Source organism: Canis lupus, chromosome X (genome assembly GCF_011100685.1).
Source record: "Canis lupus familiaris isolate Mischka breed German Shepherd chromosome X, alternate assembly UU_Cfam_GSD_1.0, whole genome shotgun sequence".
NCBI lineage: Eukaryota > Metazoa > Chordata > Mammalia > Carnivora > Canidae > Canis > Canis lupus.
This window is the reverse complement of record NC_049260.1, coordinates 55893098-55912955: the sequence shown is the minus strand read 5'-3', so window position 1 is coordinate 55912955 and position 19858 is coordinate 55893098. Positions and strand designations below refer to the sequence as shown.

Below are 19858 nucleotides of genomic sequence, written 5' to 3'. Positions count from 1 at the left end.
AATGATCAGAAAGCTCACTTGATATACAGCACTGATAGCCCTGGCTTGGACAAGCCTGATATGGACAAAGGCAACAGTGGATTGCCAGCATCTCTTCAATCTGTGCCTCCTGACAAACCTACAGTTTGGTTTGCAGTAACCTCTCTACCTCATCTACAGGCTTTTCTCCACTCATCCCCTACTTCTTCCTTCTCCAGCTCTGGTTCAGTTATTAGTCTGCAATTATTTATACTTTTTTGATCCTTTTCTTTCTTGCCTGTGAAGTCACTACCCTCACCCAGTAGCATCCGCTGCAGTTCCTTCCGCTCCTGCTCCTCTCGTTCACGTGACAGCTGAGAGCTGGTTTTCTTATTCTGCAACATGTTCTCAATGTTCTTTCCCATTTCTTCAAAGTCACTGTCTTCGGCTGAGCTGCTGTCTGTGTCAGTTGACAATATTTCAGTTGATGACAAAACCCTAAAAAGAGAAAAAACAATGTTAAAAATTAAGATGAGGGGAAACATGAAAGAATGTAAAGAGCTGAAGAAATACGGCTTTAGGCAACAGCAGGAAATTGGGAAATCACCCTTAAAAAGGAATACCCCAAATCCACTAAGACATGAGGGCCTTAACGGAAAAGCTTTACAAAGTTTTCCTAGACATCTCTCAACAAGGCAAGTTTGAAACATGAAATAGCACAGCAACTCTTTCAAAATTCCTAGAGAGGGCAGCCCAGGTGGCTCAGCAGGTTAGCGGCGCCTGCAGCCCAGGGTGTGATCCTGGAGACCCGGGATCGGGTCCCGCATTGGGCTCCTTGCATGGAGCTTGCTTCTCCCTCTGCCTGTGTCTCTGCCTCTCTCTCTCTGTGTATCTCTAATGAATAAATAAATAAAATGTTTAAAAAAAAACAAAATTCCTAGAGAAAAAGAATTTTAGAGAAAGCCTGAGAAATACATCAGCACATCGATTATTTTTAACAGAGCATTACCAGCCTCTCACAAGTAAGCCTTCAGAAAAAACATTCACTGTCCCCTATCACCACTCACAAAAGTTGCCATGGAACCTAGAGTATCTCTTGCCAATGCATAACCTTTGCCAAGATGCTCTGAAAGGAATAGGTATTCTTGCAGTATTATGAACAGACACCACCCTGAAATCTCAGATACCTAACCACCTCCTCTTTATTATAATATAGTGTCTGGGACCCCTCCCCTTTCCAGCTTGGATTTGCTGCAGCACTAAAACAACACACTTGTTCTGTAGATCAAAGATGCGCTGACATTCCTCTTTGTAACGCTCTTGATGCTCAGCCACAGAAAACCTTGATCCACGGGCAAATTTACTCATGGGCCCCTCTCCAGAGCGGGCTTGCTCTGTTGACATTGTGCGTACCACATCAATCACTTCCCAGCGGGACAGCTTTTTAATCTATGAGAGAGACAGACACAAATATATATACCTAAATCATCAGAGATTTCAATAAATAAATAAACCAAGGCATGCACTTAGAGAGCCAGACCAAAAAATATATATATATTACCCAACGCAGGTTAAACAGAAAGCTTGGAGAAAGCTAACTCCTGAAAAAGTGCCCAAGATCCAGTATACTACAACCGATACCACAAAATTATTCAGATAGTTCCTTGCATCTGCCTCCTTGGTTTTCTCTCTATATACACAGCCCCTAGGAGACTCAAGTCGTCCTCTTCCACACTCACCTCTTCCTCAGGCACACCAAATTTACGTAGGAGCTGCTTGGCATTTTTCAGTGAGAGGCGACGGAGATCTGCATCTGTTCCTGTCACTGTCTTCTTCACTGGCTGAGGCTCCTTATCATCCTACCTCAAACATGAAACAAAACAGGCAAGAACTCTAATAAGCTGAACTCCTTATAGTAGGCACCTAAACCATTCTGTCAACCTAAGTGTTTTCCAGATCCTCCAGCCCATTCGCCTCCACTCCTAATCTCCCTTTCTTCTTCCCTTGATTTTTAGCTTCTAGGATATCAGATAGTCTCACCTTCTGCTGTGTTGGTTTGTTTGGAATCTTGACATAGGAGAATCCTTCACCACACCCTGTGGGATCTGCCACCCCAGTCACCTCCAAGAGACACTTGCCCTTCATGGCAGCAATGAAAGCCCTTGTGGTATTCCAAGGAGCAGTGCGAACCTGAGGTATAGAGAAAAATTCTAAGGGCTGTGGGAAACATTTGCTCTATGTGTAGCCAATTCTTAGATGGTAGGAATAATTACAATCATGTAGATTTTATGCTTTCTTAAATTATCCACAAAGAATAGTTGCATAAAGCTGCCCAGTATTCAGCTTACTCTTCCTCCCCCTGTGGTACTTATGATATTAAATAGAAATCAAGATCTCAGCCAATGTAAGGAAGAATATGTGGAAGAGCAGTACCCTTTAGCCCCATATCACTTGGGATATATTGAGAGTTCTCAGAGACAGTGTTGCCCCACCCTCATGATGCTCAAAGAGGATGATGATGCATTTGACTGCCCAATTGCTCAAAAGGCTTTTTTAGAATAGCCAATATATTCTATAATTAAATAATAAGCATGTTTTGCAAAGTAGCAGCTTTAACCCCAGGTCCATTTCTACCTCTGCCACTGGTTTGGTCAAAAATGTCTGTTCTCTCCTGGGGAGAAGTCCTCTCCTGGGACCCTGAATAGTATTTTACTGACCCCTCAAAATAATCAGGCAATTTTTTAAAAAAAAGATTTTATTTATTCACGAGAGACACAGAGAAATACACAGGCAGAGGAGGAAGCAAGCTCTCTGCAGGGAGCCTGACACAGTACTCAATCCCAGGACCCTGGGATCATGACCTGAGCCAAAGGCAGATTCTCAACCACTGAGCCACCCAGGTGCCCCAATCAGGGAATTAAGAGGAATGTGCTTGTCCACACAGACCAGTTAAGAGTATACACAGTTAGCTAAAAAATGGCCAATTCTCTATTCAAGATTCAATCTCAAAGGTTATTTGACAAAATCTTTACTTTCTGAAATTCTTAGACATCCACTCATTTTCTACTCCAACTCAAAAGAACACAACGATGCTTCTTCACTCATTCAGTTTGACCTCATTTACAATCATTCAATGATTTTAACAAATATTTATTGAACACCTAACACACATGCCAGGCACTACTTTCTCATGGACCTCACATTTGTGAGGAAGAGACAAATAACCAACCAAATTTAATCTACACGATCAGTGCATTGACAGCAAAGTAAAATGTGTTACATATACATAAAGAAAAGGGATGCCTGGGTGGCTCAGTGGTTAAGCCTCTGCTTTCAGCTCAGGGCATGATCCTAGAGACCCGGGATCAAGTCCCACGTCGGGCTCCCTGCATGGAGCTTGCTTCTCCCTCTGCCTGTGTCTCTACTCTGCATGTGCGTGTGTGTGTGTGTGTGTGTGTGTGTGTTTGTGTCTCTCATGAGTAAATAAATAAAATCTTTTAAAAAAGTGTTACATGTACATAAAGAAGAGAAAAATGATAATCCAATATGAATGAATGGTGGGAGTGAGGGCAGGAATCAGGGTAAGCTTCCAATGAAATATAAATTATAGATGAAGATAGGATGGTAGAAGAGTGGCAAGAAAATATTCTAGGCAGAGGGAAAAGCCATTGTAAAATCCCAGGAGGCAACAGAAAGAAATTTGGGAACTGAATGAACTTTATTATGTTTGGAGCTTAGAGTACAAGATGGGCAGGGACAGATGAGAGGTGGTTAGAGTTATATGTAAGACCCAAATCAAAAAAAAAAAAAGACCCAAATCATGTAGCACCTTGTAAATCATGTGAGGAGCTTCTAAGAGAAGTGAGGATCCAAAGAAGTCTTTGTGAAAGAAAGTCAGATGATCACATTTTTGTTTTAAATTCTTATTTTAAAAGGTCATTCAATTTTCTAAAAAATGGTGCTGGAATAATTGGACATTCATATGCAAGAAAAAGAACCTTAATCTATACCTTGCACTCTACACAAAAATTAACTCAAAATGATCTAAACATAAGATCTAGAACAACAAACCTTTTAGAAGAAAGCATAAAAGAAAACCTTCGCATCCTTGAGTTAGATAATTTCTTAGACATATCAAAACCCCAAGTAACAGAGAAAACTGACAATTTGGATTTCTGTTCTTCGAAAAAAACACTGTTAAAACAATTAAAAGACAAGCCACAGGCTGGGAGAAAATCTTCATAAATCACATACCTGATAAAGAGTCAGACCTAGAATACGTAGTCAGACCTAGAATACATAGAGAACTCTCAAAACTCAGTAAAAAGAAAATAAGCAACCAACTAAAAATAAAAGTGGGCTAAAGAGATAAACAGACACTTGATCAAAGATGATGTCTGGATGATATATAAGCACATGAAAAGATGCTAAACACCCTTAGCCTTTAGGGAAATGCAAATTAAAACTGCAGTGAAAGACCATTTCATATCTGACAGGAGAGCCATAATAGTAATAATAAAAAAAGAAAAATAACAAGTGTTAACAAGGATGTGGAAAAACTGGAACCTTATACAATGCTAATAAGAATGTAAAAATAATGCAGTCATGGTGGAAAACAGTCTGGTAGTTCCTTCAAAGATGAAACAGGGGCCCCTTGGTGGTTCAGTCAGTTAAACATCTGCCTTTGGTTCAGGTCACAATCTCAGAGTCCTGAGATCGAGCCCCATGTCAGGCTCCCTGCTTAGCAGGGAGTCTGCTTCTCTCCCTCTCTGCCTCCCTACTCAGGCTTTCTTTAATAAATAAAATATTTTTTAAAAACTGAAACAATTACTATATAACCCAATAATTCTACTTTTAGGTATTTAACCAAGAAAAAAGGAAAAATGTCTAAATATTTATACATGAATATTGATAGCAACTTTATTCATAATAGCCAAAAACTGGGAACGGCCAAAATGTCCTTTAGTAGGCGGTCAGCTAAACTGATATATATGCACATTATGGAGTGCTATATGGCAATACAAAAAACAAACGATCAATAATAACCTGGATAAATCTCAACATAATAGTAGTGAAAGAAGGAATATGTACTTCCAACAAATGAAAATAGAACAACCACATGCAAAATAATGAAGCTGGACCTTTACCTTATGCCATATACAAAAATTAACTCACAATGGATCAAAGACCTAAGTGTAAAAATTAAAAATATAAAACTCTCAGATGAAAAACATAGAGGAAAAACTTCATGACACTGGATTTGGCAATGATTTCTTGGATATGGAACCAAATGCACAAGCAACTGAGGTAAAATTAGATACACTGGACTGTATCTCAATAAAAAAAACTCTGCATCAAAGGACACAATAGAATGAAAACGCAACCTTGGGAGAAAATATTTGCACAGCATGTATCTGATGAGAGATTATTAACATAAAAGATTTATCTCATCTTCACTAATATAAAGAATTTCTACAACTCAACAACAGGAACCAAACTGATTCAAATCTGGGCAAAGGACTTGAATAGATCATTCTCAGAAGATACACAAATGTTCAATAAGTACATGAAAAGATGGCTCAACATCACTAATCATTAGGGAAATGCAAATCAACATCATAATAAGATACCACCTCACAACCATTAGGATGGCTACTATCAAAAAATAATAAATAACAAGTGTTGGCAAGAGTGTGGAGAAATTGAAATTCTTATATACCACTGATAGGAATGTAAAATGCTGCAGCTGCTTTAAAAAAAAAAAAAAAAAAAAAAAAAAGGGCAGCCCGGGTGGCTCAGCAGTTTAGCACCGCCTTCGGTCCAGGGTGTGGTCCTGGGGACCCGGGATCAGGTCCTGCATCGGGCTCCCTGCATGGAGCCTGCTTCTCCCTCTGCCTGTGTCTCTGCCTCTCTCTCTCTCTCATGAATAAAAAACAAACAAAAAAACCCCAAAAAAACTAAAAAACTCAAAATAGGTGATCCAGTAATCCACTTTTGGATATATATGCAAAAGAACAGAAAGAATTTTGAAGAGATATTTGCACACCCACCTTCACAGAAGCACTAGTCACAATAGCCAAGAAGTAGGAGCAACCCAAATGTCCATCAATGGATGAATGGATAAGCAAAATGTGGAATATACACACAGTAGAATATTATTCAGCTTTTAAAAGGAAGGAAATTCTGATATATGCTACAACATGGATGAACTTTGAGGATATCATGCTGGATAAAATAAACTAGTCACATAAAAACAATACTGTAGGATTCCACTTAGGGAAAGTACCTAGAGTAGTAAAATTTAGAGACAGAAAGTAGAATTGTGGCTGTAGAGGCTGGGAGAGGAAGGAATGGAGACTTGTCGTTTAATGGGTAATAGAGTTCCAGCTTTGCAAGATGAAAAGAGTGCTGGAGATTGGTTATATAGCAGTGTGAACGTACCTAATGTTACTGAATTGTACACTTAAAAGTTAAGATGGCAAATTTTGTTATGTATATTTTATCACAGTTATAAAAAAGTACACGCTGTATGAGTCCATTTATCTAAAACGCTAGAAAATGTGAACTAATCTATAGTGACAAACATCAGTGGTTGTCAGGGCATAAGGAAGGTGGAGAGAAGGGAGGAGACAGAAGAAAGGAATTCCAAAGGAGTACAAAGAAACATTTGTGGGTGACAGATACATTCACTATCCTGTTAAGATGATTCACAGGTATAAACATACATCACAACATCAAATAGCACACTTTAAATGTGCTGCTTATAGTATCAATCTTACCTCAATAAAGCTGTTTTTTTAAAGGATAAATGGGGAAAAAATAAATTAACAAAAAAGACTAAGTGGGATGTACACTAATAAAAATTAACGTAAAGCCAGGGCACCTTAGTGGCTCAGTCGGTTGAGCATCCATCCAACTCTTGATTTCAGCTCAGGTCATGATCTCAGGGTTGTGGGATCGAGCCCCACATTAGGCTCCACACTCAGAATGGAGTCTACTTGAGATTCTGTCACTCTGCTCACCCCCCACCCAGCCCCTGTGTACATGGCTCTCTCTCTCTCAAATAAATATATTAACTAGCTAAAAAAATTACAGTAGGGATGCCTGGGTGGCTCAGCGGTTGAGCGTCTGCCTTTGACTCAGGGCGTGATCCTGGGATCCCGGGATTGAGTCCCCCCGAAGGCTTCCTGCATGGAGCCTGCTTCTCCCTCTGCCTATGTCTCTGCCTTTCTCAATCTGTGTCTCTCATGAATAAATAAATAAAATCTTTTTAAAAATTAGAGTAAAGCCTTACTTCATCATCAATCTTCATCTGGAAATCTTCCTCATTTTCTTCTTCTGGAGCAAAAAAGGACTTCTCACCATAGCCAGCATCCTGGAAGAGCACAAATCTAAGCATAAACCAATCAACACACTGGAAAACACAATGTACAAGTTTCAATAAATACCAAGAACAAAATATCAAAGTATATTTTTGCATAGAGAATGGATTCTGTAAAGTCTTCACTATATCTGTCCCCATTCTACATCCTTGGACTATCAGAAGATATATTATGTTTCAGGGAACTTGCCAGCTGATGTGTGGATAGTTAAGGCCCATTAGGAAAGCTAAGTAGAGACACTTGTCACTGCAGACTCATGAACTCAGGTGTATAGCTGTGTTCTCTCACCCTGGCTAGACCTTTCCTGTTTGGGCCTGAGAAGGATACTGTGCTTCTCTAAAGCACATGTCCAGCACCATCATCTCTGCCCATTTGGAAGGCTCTGGAAAACAACTGAGAAGTATTTGCCCTGTTTACATACCTGTCTTGTAAAGAACAAAGATTAAAGTCACCACCCAAGTGGACGAAACAATATGCCCTGAGTCCCACATTAAGCCTTCCCACTACTATTTAGTTCCACTATAATTTTCCTCAGAACCAATATACACAGAGTACCTCATGGCCTGAATTTTTGAGTAACTGGTTAATAATCTAGTAACCATCGTTTCTAAGCCAGTGAGGATAGTCTTCATCCTCATCTCTCTGACACGAATCCACGAGCAAAGGCAAGGCCTAAGAGGAAGGTGTTCACCTTTAGTCGCTGCTCTGCAGCTATCATGCTATAATAAGCACAGCACTGCTCTGGAGACACCATAGCTCTGATCTCCTCTTCAGTTGGTAAACGAAAATCTGACTTTAGCACCCACCAGTTTGAGTCCATCCCTAGAAAAAGTAGAGAGAATGAGACCATTTTGAAACCCAAAGGCCCTTCCCCTGACAGCAACAAGGATAACAAACCAAGACTGAACCAAGCAATCTCCCAGAAGGTTTAGCCAGTTAGCCTGCCTACCAAAGAAAACCTCTGCTGCTACGTTTCCTATACCTTGTGACATCCAACATACAATAAACTTCCTGGAAGGAGAAAATCAAAAAGCAATCAGAGCCTCCATAATTAAAGATTTACTATTTCCTTCTTTTGATGACTCTCAATTTCTAATTCTGTGAGCTGTATGCTGATCCTTTCATTGAAAGCCAGAGTTCCTTTCTTGGACAGAGAAAGAGAAAACAAATATTTAGTCACAACTCATGACCTGTGCGTTTGAAGTCAGCGCAGAGCTTTAGCCTCTTGCGGATGCTACTTTCTGAGTGAGAAGGAAAGGCTTTTTTTATATCTTCCATTCGGATCCGCCTTGGCCGATCTTTACTCTTCCAGAAGAGGCGGTAAATAAAAACCTGCCAAACAAATCCAATGTTTTTCATCTGGCAAAGTAAAGGATAAAAGTCCTTGCCAGGACTCCTTCCCCTGCTAAGCCCCTATGCATTTTGATCTTTCCTGATGTGCCCCCCAAATCCACAAACCCTGTTATATGCATCCTGACCCACCTCCCTATTCTGTCATTCTTACCTGGAGAAAGTCTCGAATATGTGTATTAGCTCTTTTGGAGTTGGGCCCAGGAACTTCAAACAAGGGGCATTGCTGGCCGACCACAAAAATATCCACTAACTCCCGAATGTAGTAACCTTGTCTTGTCCGAATAATAAGGAAGTCAGTTTCTGGCATCTTATGAAGATAAATTGGGGCACGAAAGAGATTGTTCTCAAATGCCTAACAAAAGTAAAAATACAAAAATTATATACAGAGAAGCCCTAGGAAATTTAGTCAACTGAGAAAGGAAAATGAAGCTTATTTGCTCTGCATCCCCATAATGCCATCTAAAATCTATCCAGTAATATAAACAAATTAAAATATGGAATGTCAAACAGGATTAGAAAGTAATTTTTAAAAAAAGGTAATTTTTTACCCACTGGCTATCTTTAAGAGTCAGTAGTAGGGAAATCACAGGATTTGGATTCAGATGATAATGACTCTGCTACTCACTGAATGTCAGATAAGTTATTTAATATCTCTGAAATTAAAATTGTCCTCATCTATATCTATATCTAGGTATTTAAAAATCTCTATACCTTGCAGAATTGCTATGCTTATATATGAAAATCACTTTATAAACTAACAAGTATATATTATTACCCTAGACCCCAGCATAGCTCCTGTCATAATATAAGTAAGATCAAAACATGTTTTTTTTAAGATTTTATTTATTTATTTATTCATGAAAGACACAGAGAGAGAGAGAGAGGCAGAGACACAGGCAGAGGGAGAAGCAGGCTCCATGCAGGGAGCCCAATGTGGGACTCGATTCCGGGACTCCAGGATCACACCCTGGGGCAAAGGCAGGTGCTAAACCGTTGAGCCACCCAGGGATCCCCCAAAACATTTGTTAAATAAAACAACAAAAACAAAAATTAGTGGAGTAGAAACTGTGCTAGAAAAAAAAACAGACTAAACACACAGGACAGAAACATCTGAGCTTGTTTAAGCAGCAGCCAGATGGGGACCAATCAAACCTGTGACTTGAAGGAAAGACTTCTCAGAAAATCAGAAAGGAGGACAGAAGAGAGACAAATCTTCAACATATGGATATGAATAGAAAATTCTAAGTGTGGGGAAAAAAAGAAAATTCTAAGTGTGAAATGGAGAGAAAAACAAAATTACAGAAGATAAAAAAGAGGATCTTTAAGAGGCTATAAAAGTAACCACAAGGGACGCCTGGGTGGCTCTGTGGTTGGGTGCTTGCCTTTGGCTCAGGTCACGATCCCGAGATTTGGGATCGAGTCCCACATCGGGCTCCCTGCAAGGAGCCTGCTTCTCCCTCTGCCTGTGTCTCTGCCTCTCTCTCTCAGTCTGTGTCTCTCATGAATAAATAAATAAATATTTTTTAAAAAGTAGCCACAAAAGAAGGGAGGGATTGGTAGAAAATCTCCACAGAAGGTTATAGGGAGAGAAGTGCCAGGAACAGGGAGAGAAATGCCAGCAGTCTAAAGATGCTTTGGGAGAATAAGCAACAGTATTAATAGAATACACTAGCTATGAGAGAAGGAAAAGTGGTTAAGCCTACCAAGAGAAATGAAATGGAGGACAAAAAAAAAAAAAAAACAAAACAAAACAAGGGAGGAGAGTGCTAGAGATGTCCTCATATCATTTGCACATATCTATACTTGCCTTTAACACGTAAAAGCTAGACTACCAGAGGGCCTCTCTACACCCATCAGAACAGAAAGGGGAGGGGGCACACTTCACTATGGCTAGGGACTGTAAATGGCACACTTCAGGCGTGCTTTAGTACTCAAAATGACCATGACTAATACAATCAAAACCTGCCAATCCTGCAGATACAAATTAAATATTAAGTCACTACAGTAAATGATTAATCCCAGGTTGACTTTCAAATGCCACCCAGATGTTTCTGACTTCGTACCAGTGTGTGTTTTCAAAAAACCATTTTTTAAAAGATTTTATTTTTTCATGAGAGACACAGAGAGAGAGAGAGGCAGAGACACAGGCAGAGGGAGAAGCAGGCTCCATGCAGGAAGCCCGATGTGGGACTCGACCCCAGGACTCTGGGATCACGCCCTGAGTCAAAGGCAAATGCTCAATCGCTGAGCCACCTACGTGTCCCTTAAAAAACGATTTCAAAGTTAGTTTACAAATAACATTATTAGGAGCAAGTTTTAATAAGAAGATCCAAAGAATGTTGGGGATTATAATCATTTGAGGATTATGCTGATCTTCCCCACAGTTGACTAAGGTACTACTCAATCAACTAGAATTGGTTCTTTCTGGGCTGACTAGCTCCTCACCTGTCAAGTTCCTTAGGAAAGAGTTAAAACAGGAAAGAATCCCTCACCTGCAGTAATTGACCAGGATGAAGAGAGCCTAGGAAAGGAGATGTATGACAGTAAACAGTTTCTCCATATTTACAATCTGGGGCCCCAGGATCTTTTCCAGGTTTCTAGATCAAACACAGAAGACCCACAATTACTATCACAGAATATAATCAATAAGCCTACACAAAATATTCCTTGAACTTTTACTAGTATTACTAAATACAAAGAAAATACTATTTCTTTTTCCCAAGAAATTTACGGTATAAAAAAAGACAAAATATATGTTTGCAGATTATTGCTGGATATCTAATTACAATTGTATTAATAACGAAGGTTTTCTGAGCAGAGACTCACCCGCTTATAATAGTTTTTTATCTTGGTTGCCATGCCAACCTGCATCATTAATGGTCCATTTTCCTCACTGTATTCTGCAAGAATAAGATCTCCATCTTTGCCTGTGAGGTCCTGAGGTGTGCGCATAAAAAACATCTCTCCACCACCAGAAGCTTGTCTCTCTTGTTCTCTCATCTGCTCAGAACAAAGAGAAACAGTCCAGCTCCTGATGGGACAATAACTTCAAACTGAGACAATGACACCAAAAATGATTTTGCCTTCCTTTTTAACTTCATGCAAAAAGTTTCAAAAAGAAAGTTGAAACTATGAACACTTAACTATCTCACCACCTAGATATAACTTTCTATTTTACCTTGTTTTATCTAAAACTATCTCTATAGATATTACTGAATCATTTTTGAAAGCTGTAGTCATCAGGACACTTCACTCTTAAGTATTTTCACATGCATCTCCTAAGAACAAGGACATTCTCCTAAATAACATCAATAACATTCTACCACATCTGAGAAAAAAGCAATTCCCTAAAATCACCTAATATCCAGTCCATTTCCCCAGTTTGTACTCTAATGTCTTTTATAGCTGTTTTTTTCCTAACCAGAATTCAATCATACCTTAGCCTTCTTTTTGATGTGCTTCAGCAAGGGCTGGACTGAGTGGGGACCTGGCTGAGAGAGTGCCCCGAAGGAATATTTCTTCAGGGGTGGACGATGGAACTGCCGAAGTTTGATGGGCCCCATATGGGTAGGAAAGAAGGGCTGTCGTAATTCCACTGCAGGAATTGAGTGCTAAAGCAGGAAATAAGAATTCAAATTAAATACGAACTCCAGCCTAGGCAAGATTTATCCATATCCTCTATCAAAACAAGGAAGTGGGTCCCATCCATCCCAGAAAAAATGTTACTTTTACCTGGATAATATTTCCTCCAAAGGTGCCTCGAAGACCCTGTTGCTTGGGGTAGTAATATTCATCATTGGAGAGATTCCATGGATCTTTCACTTCTGGCTGAGACATGTTCTAATGACAGGACATCAAATAAATCTTAGACTACCCTTCTCCATCACCTTTCTCTGTTCTTCTAAATGCCCTAAGTCCCTTTTCTCTTCACAGACCTGCTGTGGTTCCTCCTTGATGACCCCTGTTTTCCCTAAGAGAATTCGGCTCTTCTTCAGAGATGATTCTTTCTTATTTTCCTTGGAGGGGGAGTTAGAAGTGGCCTCTTCCTTTTCATCAGGAATTTCTAAGGATGAAACAAAAGTCACTCTGGAGATGCTATCCCTGAAGATTCACTTTTCCTACAGATATCTTTGTGCTTCCTAACCAGATGTCTCATCCCATCCTAGACAACTTCTAGTAGGTGATTCCCTCTAGCCCAAACTACACTCCTGGAATCTCAAAGGTACTACTTTTCAATATTCCTACTTTATGAGTTTTCCCTAAGCAAAACAGAAATACTAGAAACTAAGAGCCACAACTTTGCTCTCTCAAACTGCTACCTAAAAGTCCTAGTCTCTTTAATTTATTTTTTAAAGATTTTATTTATTTATTCACGAGAGACACAGGCAGAAGGGGAAGCAGGCTCCATACATGGAGCCCGACATGGGACTTGATCCCAGGTCTCCAGGATCACACTCTGGGCTGAAGGCAGCGCTAAACCTCTCAGCCACCAGGGCTGGCCTAATTTATTTGTTAAAGTAGACTCCACACCCAATGTGAGGCTTGAACTCACAACCCTGAGATCAAGAGCCACATACTCCACAGAATTGGCCAGCCAGCCACCTCCAAGAAGCTTCTAGTCTTGACCTTCCCAACCTTTCTGATTTCTCCCTGTCCCTTGACATTAGCAGCAAGCTTTCAATTATGGAGAAGGAACACTGGTCCCTGCCAATACCATACCCAAAATAAGGTTCTCATCATTGGGATCAAGTGTCAAAACAGGAGGCTCCAACAGCCTGGGCATGGCCTGAGCATCCCAAATGATATTGTCCTCCCAGCGTCCATATACCAGCTCCTCGTTGTCAATGGGAAAGATGGAGTACCAAGGTTTGTCATCATCCAGGGTGGCTGCAAAACCTACTCAGAAGAGGAGGAAACACTTAATAACCGACAAAGTATCTATGCCCCTTTCAATAATGATCCCAGCAAAGGGAAAAGGAGCAAATGTTAGTACAGTTACTCATGGGGCTACTGAAAAGGAACCTAGGACACACAGTGTATTTCTCGCTTTATTTTTCTTTGTATTATTTCTCACTTAAAAAAAAAGTTGCAAATGTTCTTGCAATATTTTTTGTGACTCAAAATTAAAAAAAAAAGACTAAATTTAAACAGCCAGTGTGTTCAATAAAGGACTGGCTAAAGAAATTACAGTAATAAATGATATGGTAAAATATACTAACAATAAATGGTAGTAAAATATATTTAAAACAGAGTAACTATTGGTAAATTATGAAAACATCCATATAATACTATGCAATAAACAAAGTGTTTAGATAGAATGAAAGGAGGAAAAAACTATTTCTTAGAATTAAAAATTAAGACAATTTTGTTTCCCTCTGAATTATAAAAGTAATCCAGGTTAACTGAAGGAAGACACAAAAAAATATAAAGGAAACTGTCTGTGATCTCACAAACTAGAAATAACCACTGTGAATCCCATAGCACATTTCCTTTCAGTCAGCTTTCTGTGATTATAACATAGTGTGCTTTTTTCCCCACTCACACAAACAGGGCATCGTATAAGCCATTTTATGTTGTTTTTTTTTTTTACTCGAGTTTCCCATGTTATTAAGTATTTTTATGAAGAACTCGGAATGACACAGAATAGTATTTATGTCAAGTGAAAAGCACAACATACAAAACTATGTCTACAGAAATGAGCTCAACTACACATACACACAGAAAACAGAAAATCAAAAACCAAGTGTACCACAAAGTTAATAGATAGTCGATCATCTCTGGATAGCTGGATTATCAGTGATTTTTTTTTCTTTGGTGTTATCAGTGATTTTTGACACTGTATTCTGTTTTCAAAGTTTTCTACATTAGGCATGACATACCTTTTTTGGGCGTATGGAGAGAAAAAGCAAATTCCAGCATGATAAAAAACAAAGGGGTTGGCTTTGAAAACCAAAGTAGACTAGGAGATCAAGCCTTATTCTAGTCCAAAAAAGACCTTTAACTTCAAAGTGGTTTTCACATTTTTCTTTTAAAATTTAATTAATTTATTTTTTGGTTTTCACATATTTTTGAGACATCAGAGTCCATCCTAGCTTAGTAATCATGTAAAAAAACTTATTAAAGACTAGAATCAGGGCTCAGGTCTGAAACATTTCACTGTCCCTCAGCAGCAGCATAGGGCACACCTAACCCCACTTAGGATAACTGAGGCAAAGGGCAGTGTGCTAGACACAGCTGGCATGGAAGCACACCTTGCTGAACATTGTAGGCCATGGCATTCCTAGTCATGCTGGAAGGAAGCCAGCCTGCCAGGCTTGCACGCTGAGGCTTTGTTCCTTTGTGCTTGACATCCTCCCCATCCCAGATGATATCATCCTCCCAGTGCAGCTGTGTCACCATCAGGAAGTTTTCATCAGCCAGTAGGTCAGAGCCATTGTTTTCCTCAAATTTCCTCAAGTCCTACAGAAACAGGAAAAGAACAACAAATCCCTGAGTGGTCAACGGTCAAAGTTCCCACTCCAGATCTCACATGAGATACATCAAATGTAGTCCTTGACTTGAAAGAACCTGATAATGGAGCATTATCTGCCTCCTCCCACTCCTAGTCCAACACAAACAGTACCCTTGCAACAGGGTCTAGTTGCCAGGGCAATATTATATAACAAGCAAAAGAATTGAACACCTCCATCTCCCACCAAAGATATCCTATCTGGTATGTCCTCAACTGAAAAGTAAAGTTAGGTAAAACTGCAAGGGCCCTGGGCACAGATTCCTTTCTTACGTACCAGTATCGCTTACCTCCATCATTCTACATTTTATCACAGGCTCATGGTCCATTTTTCTCAGTTTGAAGCCATAATCAAACCCACTGCCATCTTCAGGGACACCCAGCATATCATACCACAGTCGAGCAGGCCCATAACGCCACTCAGCCACTCTTGGTTTGGTATCTGTCACTTTATCTATATCTCCAGTTGACTGGGAAAACTTTGATTCAACAGGAGCCATCATTGTAATCTGTAACAGAACAAAGTAGGAGGGAAGGATTTCCTGATCCCAGATGTCCTAGGGCTATCATAGGGAGTCCATAGTCAGGAAGGGAAGTCAGAGAAGCCATAAGGACAGTTCTTCAATGGGACTGGAGTTAGAATGTTAACAATGGAGTGCTATCATGCCACACTCTGCCTATCATTCAAACTTTCCTATTCACCAGGATGTGTATCACCAACTGCCTGCCCTCAATCCTTTTCTACTGTAATAGGGAAGGGACAGCCACTAAGACTGAACTCACAATTTCTCGTTCATTATCAGCACAGGACTCTGCCTGCTAAGGTGGTACTTCCTATTTAGACATAAGCTAGGGAGAACTCATTTGTTCCTCTCATAGGTCTCGATCCCAGGTCTCTATTTTGCCTACTTCATCATCAGAGAGACACTGCTCTGGAGGTGGTGGTGGAGCATAGTCATAATTCCATAAAGACTTCTTGTTGACTTCGGACTCTACTGAGCACTCCACCTCCTGGATCTGTTCTTCCTGTATCAGCTCACGGTGCTTCTTCTTCCTCTTTCTCCGAGCACTCCGCCAAACAGATGGGACATTCTTCCCTGGTCCGAAAAGACGAAGGAAGCGTAATACCTAGGACATGGAAAGTCAAAGACTCAGTATCAGGTAGGAAAAAAGTAGTGTCTGGGTCTGCAAACTCCCCTGAGGGGTCTACCTGACTGTAGGGGAGGGACCAGGAGTGCTGAACTCAGAGTTATAACATCTACTGAGAAAGTAAAGAAGTATCCTTTAATAATTTGGACTCATTCATTTAAGACAAGGGCAATTTCTAATGAGAACTACAAAAATCACATGTACTATCATCAATGCATATGACTTTTTTTTTTTTAAAAAGACCTAATACAACGCAGTCGAATGAGGAAACTTCTAAATCTTTGTTTTTTTAAAGATCTTCTTTATTTATTCATGAGAGACACACAGAGAGAGGCAGAGCCATGGACAGAGGGAGAAGTAGGCTCCTTGCAGGGAGCCCGAGGCAGGACTCGATCCCTGGACCGGGATCACACCCTGAGCCGAAGGCAGACACTCAACCACTGAGCCACCTAGGCATCCCAAAACTTCTAAATCTTATTCATTCTATATTCAACATCTTAGAATAGAACTCAGTATTTAGGAGAGGTCAGGAGTTTGCAATGTGGGCTTTCTCCACAGAAAGTACCTTCCCAGGCCGAAATTCCGGGAAAAGTTCTGTGACACTTGGCAACAGCTTGGTGGCATCGTGTTGCATAATCCCAGCCAATGGTAGGGTCAGCTTTCCATCCTCAGATTCTGCCTGTGATGCTTCCTGAGGTCCCATCTCAGATTCTGAGTCAGAGGAACTACTGAAGTCCACTTTCTCTGAGGCCAAAGAGGAAGGGGCAATGATGGAGGGCAAGATGATGCCTTCTCCATCCTCAGACACTGCAACAAGGAAGAGAAACCCCTTTGGCATGTAACTGTGAGCATATTTCCTCCGATTCAGTCAATACCCACTCTCTAGGCTATATGGATGGCTCAGTGGCAGGGGATATAGTTCCAAGCACCCAGATTACTAGTATGCAACCCAGAAAACTCATTCCAACTCATTATCTCCCACCATCCCCAACTCACCTTATACCTGGTACCCTAGGGTTGTGATGAGAGAAAACAAACACTATTACTACATTTACTACTTTCTATACATGTATTAGCTTAAAGGAATGTGATCAATAGCAAAATTATATAATACTTTTATACCAATCAGGCCTTATCATTTCTAGTTCAGGGACACATAAACTGAAGATTTTTTTTAAGCCCACAGGATGATAATGAAATTCTTTAACATAAAATAAGATGTAGAACATAAAGTTATCAGATCTTGTTTAGCCTGCAGACTAATGCAGAAATGGCTAAAACTCTAATAGGAGGAATTTAGGTTAACATAATTCTCAAAAAAACAAGAGCTCAAAGACACTGCTCCTCTGCAACCTCCTAGCCTAGGACAAAGTTACTACTGTACTACTGTGGCCAACATAGGAAAGGTGGAGAGGATCACTAAAGCCCCTGCCTTTGAAATCTCTGAATCTAGTAGTTGGCTCTATATGATTTATGCACATTCTACGATGCCTTCCCCATTTGGTCATTTCTTTTAGAGAGAGTCATCTAAATAGGTAGTTTCCAAATACCAGTATGCAGATCAGTTGCATCAGCAACTACTGGAGAACATTTTAAAATTCCTGGGCTCTCTCGCTGATTTTCGGAATCAGATTCTCTGGTGTGAGAGTCAGAAATCTTATTTTTTTAAATGCTTGGGATGATTGTAATGGACAGCCAGATTTGAGAAACACTGACCTAAACTACCTTTTCTTGAGTAAATATTAAAATACTGTTGCCAAATGTTTTAAAACTTCCCTTTAACATTAAAATTTGAAAATTATATGCTTACTTCCGTAAGTTGTATCCTTTCCTAGCATCTTAATTTTAATAGCTCCCTATGGGTATGCCAAAAGCCTAGACCTATAAATGAAATATGTTCCTTGGACAAAAGAAGATAGTCTCTACTCACCACCGGTAAGACCATCCTGGTCCTTATCTTTCTTCATTGGTCCTGGAGGTGGAGGTGGAGGAGGCATCAACTTGCAATCAATGTCTTCACAATCGGCATCATAGTCATCTTCATCATAATCTAATAAAATCAGGAAAATGATCCCAATACCCAAAATATCACATAACAGTCCTGAGTTCCTCTGTTACGCAAGAATTTAAAGTACCACGCAAAACACTACGTAGATCCCTTAAGAACACACAAGAGGTGCAGCCTCTGCCTTGAGAAAGAGATGATGACACGTTATTACCAAATACTAGGACACAATGTATGCCACATATAGAAATTTAGGGAGCTCCTAAGAACTGTCTAAAACCTTTGTTCCTTCTCCTGATCAAATCCTATTTAATTTTTTATTTTCATTCTGCTCAATCTCATAATTGAATTTAACATTCTTTCTTCTCTGTCAGTTTCCTTTAAGATTGGACTTTCTCTCTTCCCATTCCCCAAGTCTTTTTTTTAAAGATTTCATTTATTTATTCATGATAGACACAAAGAGAGAGGCAGAGATATAGGCAGAGGGAGAAGCAGGTTCCTTGCATGGAGCCAGATGTGGGACTTGATTGCAGGACCCCGGGATCATGCCCTGAGCCAAAGGCAGCCACAACCACTGAGCCACCCAGGCGCCCCACTCCCCAAGTCTTTGACACATTTTTTTGGTCTACCTTCTGCAGTTTATTCTTTTCACTGACCTTTAACCTCTGGCATCACTCAATACCAGATGGTGAACATTTTGCTTTCATTCCTCTACACAAGCTCCATTCCCTTACTCAAGAATCACCCTTATCCAGATTAAACTCCAATCTGTAGGTCTTGTCCTGACTTACCCACCCTCTATAATTGTACATGTTCTGTTGCCTAAAGAACCTTTCCACTCAGATACCTCACAACTCCATCTCTCATCACACTGAAATATCCTTCACCTCTTTAAAACTCTTTCCTTACTATTAATACCACTTCCATCCTTATTTTCCCACCTTATGACTTTGTCTCTTGTCCCTTCCATCAATCTCTTATGCTTTTTCAATCAATCGTTAATAGTCATTATAGCAACTTCCATTTACTTAGTTCCCATTATGTGATTGGAAAACACACCTTTTCCAATCAATCATTAATAGTAGTCATTATAGCAACTTCCATTTACTTAGCTTCCATTATGTGCCAGGTATTTGTAGTTATTTTATCTACAATCCTCCCAAGAATGTTGGCAAAGTAAGAATTATTCTGAGATAGTAAAATGACTTACTCAGGGTCACACAGTTTTAAGTGACAAAGACAGAATTCAAGGCTGGTTGAACAACAAAGCCTATATGCTTTCTCACGCACTTCCTCACTTACTTAGTCCTACTGATATTTTATTAGCAACTCGCAAGTTTAATTCTGCTTAACATTTTCCACAACTGTCACTTTCCCAGACCTTGATAACTTTACATCTAGTGGGCAAAAAGTCTACCCCTTTACCCTTTTTCTAATCAAAACCCCAAAGCAACAAGCATCACTTCTCATTTTCATTTAGGAAGGAAAGGCAACTAACATTTA

At 39.9% G+C, this 19858-nt stretch overlaps 1 protein-coding gene across 8 annotated transcripts in view; it reads right to left on the bottom strand.

The window, feature by feature from the left end:
- TAF1 (TATA-box binding protein associated factor 1) overlaps window positions 1-19858 on the bottom strand; it is a 71138-nt gene that overhangs the window by 47134 nt on the left and 4146 nt on the right. For 5 of the 8 annotated variants that reach the window (XM_038587686.1, XM_038587687.1, XM_038587688.1 and 2 more), the window contains exons 4-22: window positions 18281-18400; window positions 16916-17157; window positions 16111-16329; window positions 15492-15710; window positions 14945-15152; window positions 13413-13589; window positions 12629-12756; window positions 12426-12533; window positions 12131-12304; window positions 11520-11693; window positions 11186-11290; window positions 8845-9045; window positions 8531-8672; window positions 8032-8162; window positions 7253-7333; window positions 1999-2148; window positions 1698-1817; window positions 1232-1407; window positions 278-456 (exon numbers count right to left, since the gene is read on the bottom strand). In XM_038587686.1, coding sequence (XP_038443614.1) covers window positions 278-456; window positions 1232-1407; window positions 1698-1817; window positions 1999-2148; window positions 7253-7333; window positions 8032-8162; window positions 8531-8672; window positions 8845-9045; window positions 11186-11290; window positions 11520-11693; window positions 12131-12304; window positions 12426-12533; window positions 12629-12756; window positions 13413-13589; window positions 14945-15152; window positions 15492-15710; window positions 16111-16329; window positions 16916-17157; window positions 18281-18400 — 3054 coding nt within the window. The remainder of the gene's footprint in view (window positions 1-277; window positions 457-1231; window positions 1408-1697; window positions 1818-1998; window positions 2149-7252; window positions 7334-8031; window positions 8163-8530; window positions 8673-8844; window positions 9046-11185; window positions 11291-11519; window positions 11694-12130; window positions 12305-12425; window positions 12534-12628; window positions 12757-13412; window positions 13590-14944; window positions 15153-15491; window positions 15711-16110; window positions 16330-16915; window positions 17158-18280; window positions 18401-19858) is intronic. The other 3 variants (XM_038587689.1, XM_038587693.1, XM_038587690.1) reach the window with 2 other exon arrangements.